Source organism: Periplaneta americana, chromosome 4 (genome assembly GCF_040183065.1).
Source record: "Periplaneta americana isolate PAMFEO1 chromosome 4, P.americana_PAMFEO1_priV1, whole genome shotgun sequence".
In the NCBI taxonomy this organism is placed as follows: Eukaryota; Metazoa; Arthropoda; class Insecta; order Blattodea; family Blattidae; genus Periplaneta; species Periplaneta americana.
In genome coordinates this window covers 61,084,401-61,100,594 of record NC_091120.1, presented here as the reverse complement: position 1 = coordinate 61,100,594, position 16,194 = coordinate 61,084,401, and the positions used below count along the sequence as shown (strand labels likewise).

Here is a 16,194-nt window from a genome sequence, read left to right as displayed (position 1 = left end):
TAAAAGCAGGAAGTAATGTACAAGATACTTACTTGACAGACTCGCTCCATATCAGCAGCGTCCGAATCCAGGCAGGACTGATTTGGATTGCCAAGCGATTTAAGACCGCTCATCGAGTTGTTTACACTCTGTGCTGAGGGCTCCATGACGAAGAGGAGGAAGAAGAGGTACGTTATGATGAAACACACGCCGTGCGCCGCGGAACACACCATCACCACAACAAATCGAAATTAGCACTCAGCAAGAAAACAGCACAGACCGCCCGTTATTATGTTTACACTGCCGGAAACCAGCTCTCAGTTTATTTCCAATTGCAGCAATCAAATGGAACCAATAGTAGTGAATGCTACCGGTGGTATTGTTTTATTGTACTTCTAACCCCCGCGATAAAATTGTTATTTATACACACGAAAATGCCACCTAGTAGTGACGTTGCCTGTTATTTAATTAAAACTCGCGAAAAGATTCTATTTAGTATAATTTACAGTTATGTAGTTTGATTTTTAAAACGCGAAAATCGATGTGTTTCATTCGAGAGAGCACTTAATCTAATTATTAATAAATGTTATCTTTAAAATATAACAAATGTGGTCAACATTTAACAATAAAATACTACACTATTACTGTTTCTTTAGTTTAAAAAATGTTGTATAATTTGAGGCAATCTTTCCCCTAAATAAATCAGTGTTTAATTGTACACACAATGTTTTCAGTTCTTATTTCTTTATAAACGAAAGTTCACAACGATTAATTACACATTACGATATATAGTGACACTACTGTTCAAAGCTACCTTTCTTAAGCGACACAAAACGTCAGGTGAAATTGAGATCAGCTACGCACACTTTAAACGCTTCAATAATGCCCCGGAGACACTCACGTTGCACTCCTTGATGGCCTGAAAGGTATAATGCCACCTGTGTTTCACAGAGAGATTTTATAAGATAACACCGCATTGCAGAACACTATTTGATTTCTTCTCCACACTCACTCGAAAAAATCTTAATTAAAATCAATCTCGATATAATGCTTTATATATCAACTAACATATGGTTAGGCAACAATTCTTTAAGTACACAAAACTTGATTAAATTTCCTCACTTAATGAAGTACCGTCAGCTCTTTCGAAGCAATATTAAACTCTTGGTGGCTGATTATTATTGCGGACAGACTCTGCATAATATTAAATCCCTATCAGATCGCAATAGTAATCTTTTTATTCGTTATAGAAGCCACCAACTGTCTTTACACTCCACCATTAATATAAAAGGCTCACTCCGCACACAGCAGATACTTTATCTCCAACTGAGATAGTAGAAACTGTTTCAAAATCACTTGTCACTTCGATTGCAGAGAACTGTATTCCTACCAACGGGAAATTTACAAGTAATTTCAATCGTAAACGCGAAGAAAGTTGGTTCATCTCCAGACATCTTAATTAAATCCGACCGTCCCGTTAACACTGAATGCATTTCAATTTCACCAATTCCGTTTAACACACTTTCGCCATCTCGAGTCCATTTAAAAATCTCTTATCATGAAGTGTTTACTGACAAGATAATTTCTGTTTACATATCAGGACGAATATTCTATTTATCAAGTCTATTAACATTGAAGACCCATTTAATTAATGGGTACGTTGGAAGACAGATTTAGACTCAAGACACTAAATGAAGTTTTTACTAACACGTGGAAATATTTCACATGCTTAAAGAGAGTACATTTTTTATAGTGAAATGCTTGTAAATTAACCGGAAACACTGTTCCCTTAAACGATTTTTAATTAGAAACTGTAATTTCACTGGAATTTCATTCGATGCATAAATTATAACTGTGTAAATCAATTAACATCCACTTTATATTGAAACAGGCTGTCATATTTACGTATATGCTTTTACGTTGAAACATGTCTCGTCTTCAACACGTGTGTTAATAGTTACTGAAGTGAATTTACGGCATATACGAAATCAGTAAAACTGTTTGCATCGTATGTTGCTTTATGAAGAAATGTTATTTAAATAATTTTTAGTACGACAGTGGGAGAATAAATCTTTGCTAAGACAGTCATGAAGACCCCTACTTAATCACAATAATGTACCTACTGGCCGTAAATAACCTTCGTTATAATATATTTAATGAACACGAACAGTTTTTTTAATTACTTTGCACTGCTTTAAATTGAAGCATTTTCCTTACTGGGATATTCCCAATTTTAAAAGACACTAATTACTGCTTGAGACATTACATATTATAGAGAAAACGGATGTTAAGTTATGGCAATCATATGGACTTCGTGTGTAAGTTACAGACGAGCAGTTGTATAGCACGTCGGCGATACGTCACAAGCCATACGTTGATAGTAGGGCTGCGAGGTGGGGAGTCCACAGCGAGGCGGTTCGCACACGACGGACACATGGTCCCCACTGACCGGCACTGGCACGTAGTGCGCGCGCGGTGACGGCAGGAGTCGATCACTGAGGAGCGACCACGCGAGCCCGACCCGGCCGTCCAGCGCGCCGGCAAGAGCGCGCGGGTGGGAGTGGGGGGCGCCCAACCTGCCTAATCTCATCTACGTATCGCCGGCTGATAAAGTGTTGTCGGTAAGGCAGTTTTTCTCGTGACCGACCACTTTACGTTGAGATAAAAGTGTATAAATTTAGTAACTAGATAACAAGCACGAAATGTAGTGACAAACCATCTGGCGACAACTGATTCCATACGTGTAAAGCTACGAGTACTCAAGACTTCGATATACTCTCTATACAAAATTTATGCATACAGTAGCGTTTGGTGCTACAAATCTAGAGGATCCAGCTTCCACGCTCAACGTGATAATTTATCACGTGTTTTATATTTGTATCACAAGCAGGTCTATAATATTAATATAAGATATACCATTAAAAAAGCACTGATTATTATTTAATCCATATTAAAATAGTGTCAAATATACTTTCATTATAAAGTATATCACTAAATTGAAGTTAATTTCTTTTCCATTAAACGTAACCGGTATTCAGAAACTAAATTCAAATATCTATCCAAAAATTAAGATACATCACTCTAAATTCAAGTCCCTACCTCAAAATTAAGATACATCACTCTACATTCAAATATATATCTCAAAATTAAGATACATCACTCTAAATTCAAATATCTATCACAAAATTAAGATACATCACTCTAAATTCAAATCTCCATCTCAAAATAATTAAGATACATCACTCTAAATTCAAATATCTATCTCTAAATTAAGATACATCACTCTAAAGCCATGTCGCTACCTCAAAATTAAGATACATCACTCTACATTCAAATATCTATCTCAAAATTAAGATACATCACTCTAAATTCAAATATCTATCTCAAAATTAAGATACATCACTTTAAATTCAAATCTCCATCCCATAAGAATTAATATATAGGCTATCACTCTAAATTCAAATATCTATCTCAAAATTATGATACATCACTTTAAATTCAAATCTCCATCCCAAAATAATTAAGATACGTCACTCTAAATTCAAATATCTATCTCAAAATTAAGATACATCACTCTAAATTCAAATCTCCATCTCAAAATAATCAAGATACAGCACTCTAAATTCAAATATCTTTCTCAAAATTAAGATACATCACTCTAAATTCAAATCTCCATCTCAAATTAATTAAGATAAGTCACTCTAAATTCAAATATCTATCTCAAAATTAAGATACATCACTCTAAATTCAAATCTCCATCTCAAAATAATCAAGATACAGCACTCTAAATTCAAATATCTTTCTCAAAATTAAGATACATCACTCTAAATTCAAATCTCCATCTCAAATTAATTAAGATACGTCACTCTAAATTCAAATATCTGTCTCAAAATTAAGATACATCACTCTAAATTCAAATCTCCATCTCAAATTAATTAAGATACGTCACTCTTATTGTTTATATCCTACAAATTGTAATTGTCCATGTTTGGAAGGAAATTCACAAGTTACATATTGAAATATTATCATGGATCAATACATAAGTTGGGCTAAACATATAGCGTACTTATGCAACAGTCTTCGTAAAACTATTTATAAATTTCTCTTTCTCTGAAATTATTTAACAATTCACATTTTATGAATAATATATCTTACCATATTTGAGTCTATATGGTATAATTGGTTGGGGAGGTAGTACGAAATCGCAATCTTATTCCTTTGCCTTAGCTTCAAGAAAGAATAATAAAATTACAATGTATTTGTCAAAACCTATTGGTTGCCCTATACATTAAATTTTACCTAAATTTGTATTCCTAATATTGAAACAATTTACAACTTAACTCCAATTTTTTTTCATAAATATCATTGTAAGATGACCGACTAGAAACATTTCACAGGCGAATTATGTTACTTCTTTCTCTTGAACCAAAATACAAAACAAAATCTGGGCAAATTCATTCTTCATATTCTGGGTCAAGAAAATACAATGGGTTTATTAAAATAAATCCAGAATTAAGTAAGCTTAACATTTCTAATAATAGAATTAAATATAGGTTAGTATTTCTTTAATTTTAAAATGTCCATTATTTAACCTTTTTCGTAAATATATAGGCCATTTTTTCTATTTGATTTATACTTCAAATTATAATTACCGGTATATCATTCAACTTCTAGTATTATGTAACTGGAACTTGCCCAAGCAAGAGCATTTGCTCTTTCGATTACAAAGTATATGTAATTTGTAACTCCAATAAATGCAAATTCAAATTTCAAATAACTGCGTACTTTTTACATTTGTCTTTATTTATGAGACACTAACTCATCTGACAACAAGAGAGCGCTCCACCCCACTATGGAATAAAAAAAAATATTTCACTGAGTGGACAGTCAGATGTGTTAGTATTGAGTGGACTGCAAGACCACGGGGTTTGAACCCGGGACTTACCGAATGCTAGTCTCAAACGCTACCGTCTGAGCCAGCTCGCTCGATCGTATACTTTTATGACTGAATTACTACTAGAACATGGTTATAAATAACTTATTCTATACCATATTTTAAAAAATCAATTCATATTTCATGAAATGAACAATCAAAATTTTAACACAAAGTGTCATTCTATTTTCTTTTTGATAATCGCCATTTCCCTAATAATTTCAGTAAACATCAATTTTTCTGACATTATTCTTTTTCCTTGATTCCTGAATGTGATATGAACTACATAACGTACAAAACGTAATAATTTTTTGTGCGAGATCGTGCGTATTTGCTTGGTTTCCGAACAAAACCAATCCGCGGTAAGTCTAAAATTCCACATTCAGTATTCCCAACCGAACACACATAATAATTTCCCTCTTCTTACCGCTTAAGTGACATATTGATTTTACTGCTTTAGGCTTTTAACATATTATTTTTAGAGACGTTCAATATAGTAATAATTATAAATTGGAAACTTACCACTGCAATTTCACCTAAATTGCACTGTTAATTATTGTTTTTAAATATTTGCAAAAATTAAGTAAACTCTACAATTCCACTAAAGTTACTGCATTCGTGATACATGTAACATTAAGGAAGCCGTTTGTTTTAAGTTCGCATTTATAGACTGGGGGAAAAAAAGACAGACGTCTATCACGGCCTGCTGGAGTATAGTAAACACAGAAAACATTTTAAAGCAACAATGTTGAAGATAGATATTTTTGTTTTGCAAATTTGCCGTCATTGAACAGAAACCAAGATGGAGGTTTCATTGCAACTAATTATAAATTCCTCTTTCAGGCATGTAATGAACGATCTTCGCACAAAATAATGTACGATACACGAGCGGTATGTTTTCTTTAAATTCTCGGAAATTAAAAAAGCTCAACTACGTTTCGCTTTTTCAAACTTTTCCTCGAACATGAAGACTTCAACATACCGCTCTTGTAACGCATATTACTATTTTTTATTCGCCATGCCTTTAGGAATAATATCCTAAAAGGAATGCAATACGTTCCCTTCCACTTTCCATAGTTGCGGAATAACGACAATGTCCGTTGTGAAATGTCTGTGATTCACCAAGTCTCTCTCAAGGAGCATGTAGCAACCACGTGACGGTTGCATACATAGAGTTCCGTTAACACAATTTACATGAACTGGTTTGCACAAGCAATTACGCAAATTAACTCTATTGCTGAGACCTCTGTTGAGAAATACATTCCGTGCTCGAGAACACTCACCCCAGATGGCTCTACAATCGATCTCTAGCCTCTTACTGGCCAATCTATCTAGTTTATCAATGGTTACGTAGTGTTCTGTAAACAGCATGACGCGCAGAAACTAGCTTGCATGAACTTCGTTTTCAGATCGTGATAGGAAATAAACGTAGTTTGTACAAAATGTTAAAGTTTTGCTTATATGGGCCTAATAGATCATTCTTGTGCAAATTGGTTTGTACGTGTTAACGGTACTTCAAAATCATACGCACTTACAGCCATAAATCGGGAAACCACACTCACGTTTGCAGAGATGGATAAATAACTCACTTGTTACGAGGAATTGTTTACAAGTAAATTAAGGGAGGAAATACAGCTTTGGGTACTGAAAAATTAGTGAAATTCAATATTTTTATCATCACCACCCACTCATCTATCCATCCACCAACCTGTCCATCCATTTACCCATCCATCAATCTTTTTTTTTTTTTTTCAATGAATAAATCTTTACCGGTAACATTGAATTTTTGTATATTCAATATACACTATTTCAGCAATTGTATACTACGACCACATTACACCTTCCTTTGAAACGCTCCAATGGGTAAGATTACAGGACCGAAGATATATCCATTCACTAATTTTCCTATATCGCATCATCAATACTTCTTCGCCTAACTATCTCTCGGTGAGTCCTCTTATCACAGAATAGGTACTCGTTCTAAAAATGATCCTTTATTATCTATGCCTTGCCATAAAACAGCTCACTATTGTTCCTCTTTCACAGTATCAGCAGTTCGTTTCTGGAACTCCCTACTCAGCTTCCTCAGGAACTGTCGAACGATATTGCTATATAAAAGTAATTTATTAAACACGTGACCATTATTCAAGTTTAATTCTATTTTGTGTGTATATATGTAACTTTCCTCAGTGTTGTATAGTTATAATTTACATTTGAATTTGTTATTCTTGTAATTTATAATATTGTTTCACTTACCGCTTGCATATTCATTGAGTGTAACTTCTAGCCTGATGGCCTTAACTTCGCCAGAATAAATATATAAATAAATGTTTTTTTGCTACATGGCTCATTCAATAATTAGTGGCAACAATGTTTGTGTGTGGCGCTATAAGCAGTAAATGATGCAAACTGATAACAATGAGAAAGAAGAGTATCTGATGTGTGCTAGCTGTGAGTTTGAAGATAATAATCTCATTTATAAGATATTTGTAGTGAGTTTAATTTCTAAACTGTTATCTGTAGCGCTCTAAAATATTTAGCAAATTATGAACAAAGATGCTTTAATTCAGATTGCAAGAGACAAGAATGCTCAACAATGCCATACAGCATTACTGGAAGCTTGTGGCAGAGAGACTTCACCATATCGTACCGTGGCTAGGTGGACGCATGCATTTCGCAGCGGGAGGGAAGATGTTCATCAAAAACGTGGAGCTGGCAGACTGTAATCGGCAAGTGAAGGCTGAAAGAGCGCTGCTGGAAGAACACTGTTGTTGGTTATGATTTCGACGGAATTCTTCTCACTCATTCAGTTCCTGTCGGAAATCATGTGAATAGTGCATAGCACAGTTACTTTCTGGAACACCATTTACAACCAGCGGTGTGCCCTAAACGTCCAAATCTCCTGAATTCTCATTATATTGTGCTACACAATGGTGTTCGCACTCACATAGCTGCCCCTGTGATTAATTTACTTCATAGATGGAACTGGGAAATTCTGGAGCATCCTCCATACAGATATGAGTTCATGTGATTTTGACCTTTTGACCACTTAAAGGAGTTTACTTTAGAACCAGACAGGCAATATTAGCAGCAGCAGAGCGGTATGTTCGAAAAATATTACAAGACGCTGTGGATGGCATCCGTCGTATTCCTCAGGTGTGGAGGCGGGTTCTTCATGTTGGAGGAGATTACTTCTGAGCATTGCAACAATGTGACTGTTCCAAAAATGTTTTCTTTGTTGTTAATTCAAACGTTACCACTAATTATTGAATGACCCATGTATCTTCAGGTTTTGAAAAACTACTACCGTTACAGGTAATTAGCCATTCAAAATAACAGCTGCATTTTGTGCATTGAAATGCCATTGATAATTTCCGCAAATATCAATATTTCTGATTCATTCTTATGTTTTCTACTACTTATTCTTGAATGTCACACTAACAACATAATGTGCAATATTTGAATATTCAGTAGAATTTTTAATTTATATTTTGAAGTTCAATTGCTAAAATTCCATTAGGTCAAAAATATTTTAAAAAAGTTATTTGTTTTCCCACTCTTTACACAAATTAATAATGGACAATAATGTCACAGATTTAGAGATCTCCGACAGCCACACACAGTTCAGACAATTCTCTAGCAGTTACACAAGTGCTAGTTTTGGGCGAAAGAATAAATAATTTACAATTTTTTTATTATCACATATTTCAATTTTGCATGTATGTGTTTATTTATAATTCCATTAAATCGTAACAAAGAAGTTTATCAAAGCCAATATTATTTACGACATAAATGGATATATTGTTTGTATACAGTTTAAATTAGTGCTTCAATTCATTGTTTCACACTATATTACCATAATAGAATAACGACATGAAAGCTATTTGTTATTCATAACTCATTTACCTTTCTAAATTTTAAGCTTCAACTATTTTATTACAAAATTATCACAACTGAAAATCGTTACATACAATGTCACTTAGTCCCACACAGCTTCTACGAACCAAGATTAACATCAGAAGTTTATTAAAATTATTCTACACCCCAGTTTAAAAACTTGCTGCTGTTCAATGCTGAATTCAATCTTTTAATATGATTGAACTTAAAAATATAGTACATACAACTATGTCGAATAAAAATAATTAAAGCCTAATAAGGTCTTCAACTGGACTCCCCCGGAAAAAAAGAGAAGAGGAAGGCCAATGAAAAAATGGAGCTAGGAGGTTCAGGAGGATATGGTCTGCAGGGGTCTACAAATGGGCTATTGGCAAAGCCGGAGTACCTGAAAGTTGAGAAGCGGGAGACTGCGACAGCCGTAAAATTACTCGCAATACATACATAATTTGAACTTGATGGCGAATTTGTTTGCAAATGTTATGGGACTTAGATGACCTTTCGTCCCCTAAATGAAATACATATTCCGGACTGGTTTTGTACAGTGTAACTCTGAAAAAAATATGCAAAAAAATACTATTGTGATTTACGATGAAGAAAAAGATGAAAATGATGATGATGATGGTGATGATGATTATTGTGAGTCATTAATTCTTACTTCTATCAGTACTGTACAATTAAAATTAATTTGGCCTCTCATCTGCGGTAAAGTATGTTCTCGGAGAAACGAATGTGCATACTCGGAAAGTCATTGAAATTTCAAATTAAACTTATTTATTATCTTACAAGTTAATTTCCAGGCAGGGAATAAAAATGAAAATTTGTCGAATTTTAGCAGCATTCATTTGAATAAGGTGTCTTCTAGAGACAATTTTGACAATACATTTGCTCTGCTACCCACAGAATGTCACATTTAAACAAATAGACGGACCATTTCAAAAAGGAAATAACTCAAAATCCAAAGTTTTGAGATAACTATATTTTAAAGTTTCGTTTTCCTGTGAAAAATCCAAGAATCATTGAAATTACTCCAAATACTGGTTATTTGTCCCAAGAAGAAAGTAAATGGTTGTAATTCTCCCATAAGTTTGTTTGAATACGAGAGAAAATGCAGTGCCATTAAAAACATGACGACTGTTGAATTTCTCTTGTAGTTACCAGGAATCAATGCATCCATTTAAAGAGCTTTTTCCAACTTACATTACAATATGGTTTGAAGAGAAGTATCAATTTCATATGGAAGCAACACTAGATATATTAGAAGTGCAAACAGATAGGCTATTGAATTTTTATAGACAGTGTTTAGTGAACAACTCGCAGAAAAATCTTAGAATAGACGCTGAAAATGTCTCCTTCAAATACCTTGCAACGACACTCTCTTCAAAACTATCACGGTACTGCCAAGCTCTTGCAATAATAGTTATCTTGAAAGGACCTTTTATAATAATATAAAAGTATTAAGTGTGTAAGGATTAGTCAAGATACTACCTAGGATAAAATAAAGTCATCTCCATCAAAGGCAATGGCGGCCCACAGGTTAGCGGGGCTTAAGGCTTAACCTGTACAGAAAATCGGCATTAATGACAGAAGGAATGTCAATCCTAGGTGCCCGTCACCATTACCCCCGAAGAAAATACTCCTGGTACTTATTTCTTTTAGAGGATGAATAAACCCAGGCCATACTGAGATATTAAATGAAGAAATTCCATTACCACATCTGGCATTTGCACTGAACAAGTGACCTTTGCAGCCATACGCCATAATCACTACATCGAGGGCCACAATAACAAATATGTAACTTGTATTACGAAGCTCTTGCATACATATGTGCATAGCCACTGCAGTCACAATTTAAGACGATTTTTAATTTTGCAAGTGTCATAATTAAAACCGGTGCAATTTGTCAACGTGCTAAGAGATTCATATAAACAGCTTAGAGCTTACCTTGGAGATAATTCGCAAAGATTTTAGGCTCGTTTATAATGTTACGAAAGATAATTTCGCTTATCTGTTCAAAACTTCAGATCGTCTGAACTTCAAGGTCGCAAACTTAAGTGAAAGGACAGAGAGTAACAATTAAGAGTAAGAAGTACGAAAAATATAACATCTGACATAACGCTGTGTGGATTGGTATAGTGTTACTCTCATACACCAAATTTATTTTAAAAATATTTTAATATAACATTACAATAAAATCTGTCTTGGAATTGGTGCTTAGGCCTTGCAGTCACACAGAGATGTCCGTTTCGTAGAAGCTAATTTACTCAATGCGACATAAGTGAGAATGAACATTATACAGAGGCTCGACAATTGCAGTCTAAGAAACATGAAACGTGAAAGAGAATAGCTAGTAGTAGCAGTAGCAGCAGCAATAGAAGCAGAAGTAATAGCAGTAGCAGTAGTACCAGCAGTAGAAGCAATTTTCATTAATAAGTATTAGTAATAGTAGAATAAGTATGAATATTAATCATTATAATAATAGTAATAACAGAATAGTGCTAGTAGAACCAGCTTGAATAATAGTAATAATAATAATAATAATAATAAGAATAATAATACTTACAAATGGTCTTTAAGGAACCCCAGGTTCATTGCCGGCCTCACATAAGCCCGCCATCGGTCCACATTCTCTATCATCATATCCCATCTCCCTCATATCCATTTTAATATTATCCTCCCATCTACGTCTCGGCCTCCCCAAAGGTCTTTTTTCCTCCGGTCTCCCAACTAGCACTCTATGTGCATTTCTGGATTCGCCCATACGTGCTACATGCCCTGCCCATCTCAAACGTCTGGATTTAATGTTCCTAATTATGTCAGGTGAAGAATACAATGCTTGCAGTTCTGCGTTGTGTAACTTTCTCCATTCTTCTGTAACTTCAACCCTCTTAGCCCCAAATATATTCCTAAGAACCTCATTCTCAAACACCCTTAATCTTTGTTTCTCTCTCAAAGTGAGATTCCAAGTTTCATAACCGTACAGAACAACTGGTAACATAACTGTTTTATAAATTCTAACTTTAATAATAATAATAATAATAATAATAATAATAATAATAATAATAATAATAATAATATAATAGCAGTAGTGCTAGTAGCAGCAATAGTACTAGAAGCAACCTTAGTACTAGCAGCAACAATAATACTATCAGCAACAGTAGTAATAGCAACAGCAATAGTACTAGCAGCAGCAGTAGTAGTACTAATAGTAGAGCAGCAGCAGCACCAGTAGTAGCAGCTATAGTACTAGCACAACAGTAGAGTAGGACTAGTAGTAATAGCAACAGCAATAGTATTAGCAGCAACAGTAGTAATAGCAACAGCAATAGTACTAGCAGCAGCAGTAGTACTAGTAGTAGAGCAGAATTAGTAGTAGTAGTAGTAGTAGCAGCAGCAGCAGCAACAGTAGTACTAGCAACAGCAGTAGTATTAGCAGCAACAGTAGTAATAGCAACAGCAATAGTATTAGCAGCAGCAGTAGTAGTAGAGCAGTAGTAGTAATAGCAGTAGTAGTAGTAATAGCAGTAGTAGTAGTAGTAATAGCAGTAGTAGTAGTAGCAGCAGCAGCAACAGTAGTACTAGCAACAGCAATAGTATTAGCAGCAACAGTAGTAATAGCAACAGCAATAGTATTAGCAGCAGCAGTAGTACTAGTAGTAGAGCAGTAGTAGTAATAGCAGTAGTAGTAGTAATAGCAGTAGTAGTAGTAATAGCAGTAGTAGTAGTAGCAGCAGCAGCAACAGTAGTACTAGCAACAGCAATAGTATTAGCAGCAACAGTAGTAATAGCAACAGCAATAGTATTAGCAGCAGCAGTAGTAGTAGAGCAGTAGTAGTAGTAATAGCAGTAGTAGTAGTAATAGCAGTAGTAGTAGTAATAGCAGTAGTAGTAATAGCAGTAGTAGTAGTAATAGCAGTAGTAGTAGTAGCAGCAGCAGCAACAGTAGTACTAGCAACAGCAATAGTATTAGCAGCAACAGTAGTACTAGCAACAGCAATAGTATTAGCAGCAACAGTAGTAATAGCAACAGCAATAGTATTAGCAGCAGCAGTAGTACTAGTAGTAGAGCAGTAGTAGTAATAGCAGTAGTAGTAGTAATAGCAGTAGTAGTAGTAGCAGCAGCAGCAACAGTAGTACTAGCAACAGCAATAGTATTAGCAGCAACAGTAGTAATAGCAACAGCAATAGTATTAGCAGCAGCAGTAGTACTAGTAGTAGAGTAGTAGTAGTAATAGCAGTAATAGTAGTAATAGCAGTAGTAGTAGTAGCAGCAGCAGCAGCAACAGTAGTACTAGCAACAGCAGTAGTATTAGCAGCAACAGTAGTAATAGCAACAGCAATAGTACTAGCAGCAGCAGTAGTACTAGTAGTAGAGCAGTAGTAGTAATAGCACTAGTAGTAGCAGCAGCAGCAACAGTAGTACTAGCAGCAACAATAATACTAATAGTAGTAACAGCAGTAGCAGTTCAACAACGCTTTCATCTACGAAGACCAATTGAACGCCGAAATCATTGGCGAGAAATGATCAATACATTTTATCTGGAGCCCTTTGTCACGGTCAGGTTCGTTAAATGTATTGTAAATCTCTAACACCAGACCCACAACTTTACTTCTCTTCCGAACGAAACCATATTACATATTTTATCGCTCTTGGCCTAGTTGAACCCTCGAACCTCGAATCAAATGGCCAGCATGGTAACAACACCAATGAGGATGTTGTAAAAATTATAAATAAACGTATTTCACTACGAAATTCAGCAATACCATAAGTGTTGCAGTTACGATGAAAGGTGGACGCCTCACACAGATCAAACTTGCAAACAGGGTTACCAAGATACACAGGCCCACTCGATGGGCCGATATTGATTGCTGACCGCACGGATAATGAGTTGATACAGGGATTGACACGGCTGACATTAACATATGGCCCTGCACAATAGTCACTACGTGGACTGTGGACAGTAACATGCAAGCCTCTTACTGCCGTCACGGGTTTTAAATGGGATGATACAATATGCACAAGTTTGAATAGCTAAGCGTTCGCTAGTTATATAGAAGATGATTTAGCATGTTGACATTTAATTTCTTCTAAATTTCGGAGCTAGTCATATGCAGTGATGATAAGGCGAAATAAGTTTAATTTTGGGACACAAATTTTCTCGCCATTTTTACAGAAAAAGATAATAATGTTTCTCATTTTACCTACAACTCGGGAAAATTTCATAACACTAACGAAACACTGTTTTTGGCTAAAAAAAATTTAAGTTGAATATACAGGATAGGAGTAATGTAACTGCGGGGATTGAAGGGTGTGATAAAATACATTAAAATAAATAAAAAAAAATACTCACTATACGGTTCGAAAATTAAGTGCATAGTTAATCAGAAAATTAAGCTGAAGGTCTACGTAGTTTCACAACAGCTGAATTCCGTCTCTTAGTCCCTCCAATGGGTTTTTTTGGTAGGTTATTTTACGACGCTTTATCAACATCTTAGTTTATTTAGCGTCTGAATGAGATGAAGGTGATAATGCCGGTGAAGTGAGTCTGGAATCCAACACCGATAGTTACCTAACATTTGCTCATATTAGGTTGAGGGAAAACCCCGGAAAAAATCTCAGCCAGGTAACTTTTCCCGACCGGGAATCGAACACGGGCCGCTTGGTTTCGCGGCCAGACGCGCTAATCGTAGGGTTGCTAGACTTCCTAATGCCAGGAAATAACTATACGTGTTAATTTTTAATTTAATTTGCAAATAAAAGCATCCGTTTTATTAAAAAATTGCAAAGGGATAAATAATTACTTATCAGTTCTCTAATGATAAGAGTAAAGATCAGAATCGTTTTGATAGTATAGACCGCGCCACCGTTTTTGGCATGTGAAATAAGTAATGGGAACCTTAAGTGCGAGTGTCTTACCTTTGTAGCAGTCTATGGGCGATAAAGCTGACAGATTGTTGATGTGACGTGTATTTAGGAGGAGGTACTGTTCTCAGCTGCAGTGACAACAAAAACTCACTGACTGGACACTGTATTCAAGGACACACAGCAGGAACGCTAGCGTATCGGAAGTTAAATAAGAGTATCTTACTTTTGCCGCAATCTGGGCAGTAAGACTGGCAACTGTGATTGGCAGATTGTTGATGTGACGTGTATTTAGGAGGAGATACCGTTCTCAGTTGCAGTGACAACAAAAACTCACTGACTGGACACTTTATTCAAGGACACACAGCAGGAACTCTAGCGTATGGGAAGTTAAGTTACTTTTGCCGCAATCTGGGCAGTAAGACTGGCAACTGTGATTGGCAGATTGCTGACGTGACGTGTATAGGAGATGGTACCATTCTCAGTTACAATATCAATAGATGCTCGCAGACTGTGCATTGTACTCAAGGACACGCGCCAGAAACACTGGCGTCAGCAATACTTGTTGAGTAAAACAGTGCCAACATTTAGAGGATTTTTTTTTCTGAGATAATATTCATTTGGGACTAATATGGTATTAAAATGTTTTGTTGTACTTTATCGAAAATTTAAGCTGTTAAAATTTGAACTAATATATAACTTCCATTTTACAGTATATTTAAACTTAAATAATAAATTAACACCATCCGTATAATATGCAGGCGTCAAATCCAACCTTTTCACGTATAACTACGTTTTTCGTAATCGGCATAGTAGGTCGTCAACCGCTCGGTAACTATGTCCAAAAAAAGTATTGCATTAGAATCGCTTGCAACTTGTGAACAAATAAACAGCGAAACAAAAAATATACCACCGTGTTCACAAAGTATTTCCGTAACTGTCAACATCCGTACGATATCGGTCGGTTGCTCAAGGCCATTTTGCGCGCATAATTCCATGAGATCTGAACCGATCCGAACGTTTCTTTGATAATAATGAATGAAAAACTTCTGAAAGAGATCTTTCATGCATATGAATAATATAATATAACGTATAACACAGTACGTCTTGTCCCAGGACACTCGTAATAACAAAACAAATTAGTAAGAGTATACAATAGTTTGTTACCATACACAATAGTAAGCACAAGAACTAATTTAATAATTATATGAGATACAAATTTGTTTAACAAGCAAAAACTGAAATAAAATGGCATTATTATAATTTAAATAAATGGTTAGAGAAACAATAACCTATATTAGCACGTTTGAATTTGAAAAATCGTACCAGAAGGAAAATCGAAAAGCAAGAATTAAGCGTCACTCACCCGTTTCCTCAGTCTTGATGAGACGTCATGCTGAGACATGGAGAGTATCTTCCGAGAGCTCGAGTGGAAAGAAGAGTCCGAAACCAAAATGACGAACTGCACTCCACCCAACAAGTGATCTAAAAGAGACAGGAGGTAATCAGAATAAAAATGAATTTT

The 16,194-nt window shown here is 35.3% G+C and overlaps 1 protein-coding gene across 1 annotated transcript in view; it reads right to left on the bottom strand.

Moving 5' to 3' along the window:
- LOC138697839 (atrial natriuretic peptide receptor 1-like) overlaps positions 1–2,459 on the bottom strand; it is a 2,249,689-nt gene extending 2,247,230 nt beyond the window's left edge. Inside the window, exon 1 of the mRNA XM_069823402.1 lies at positions 33–2,459. Coding sequence (XP_069679503.1) covers positions 33–212 — 180 coding nt within the window. The 5' untranslated portion in view covers positions 213–2,459. The remainder of the gene's footprint in view (positions 1–32) is intronic.
- Positions 2,460–16,194: the final 13,735 nt, after the last annotated feature.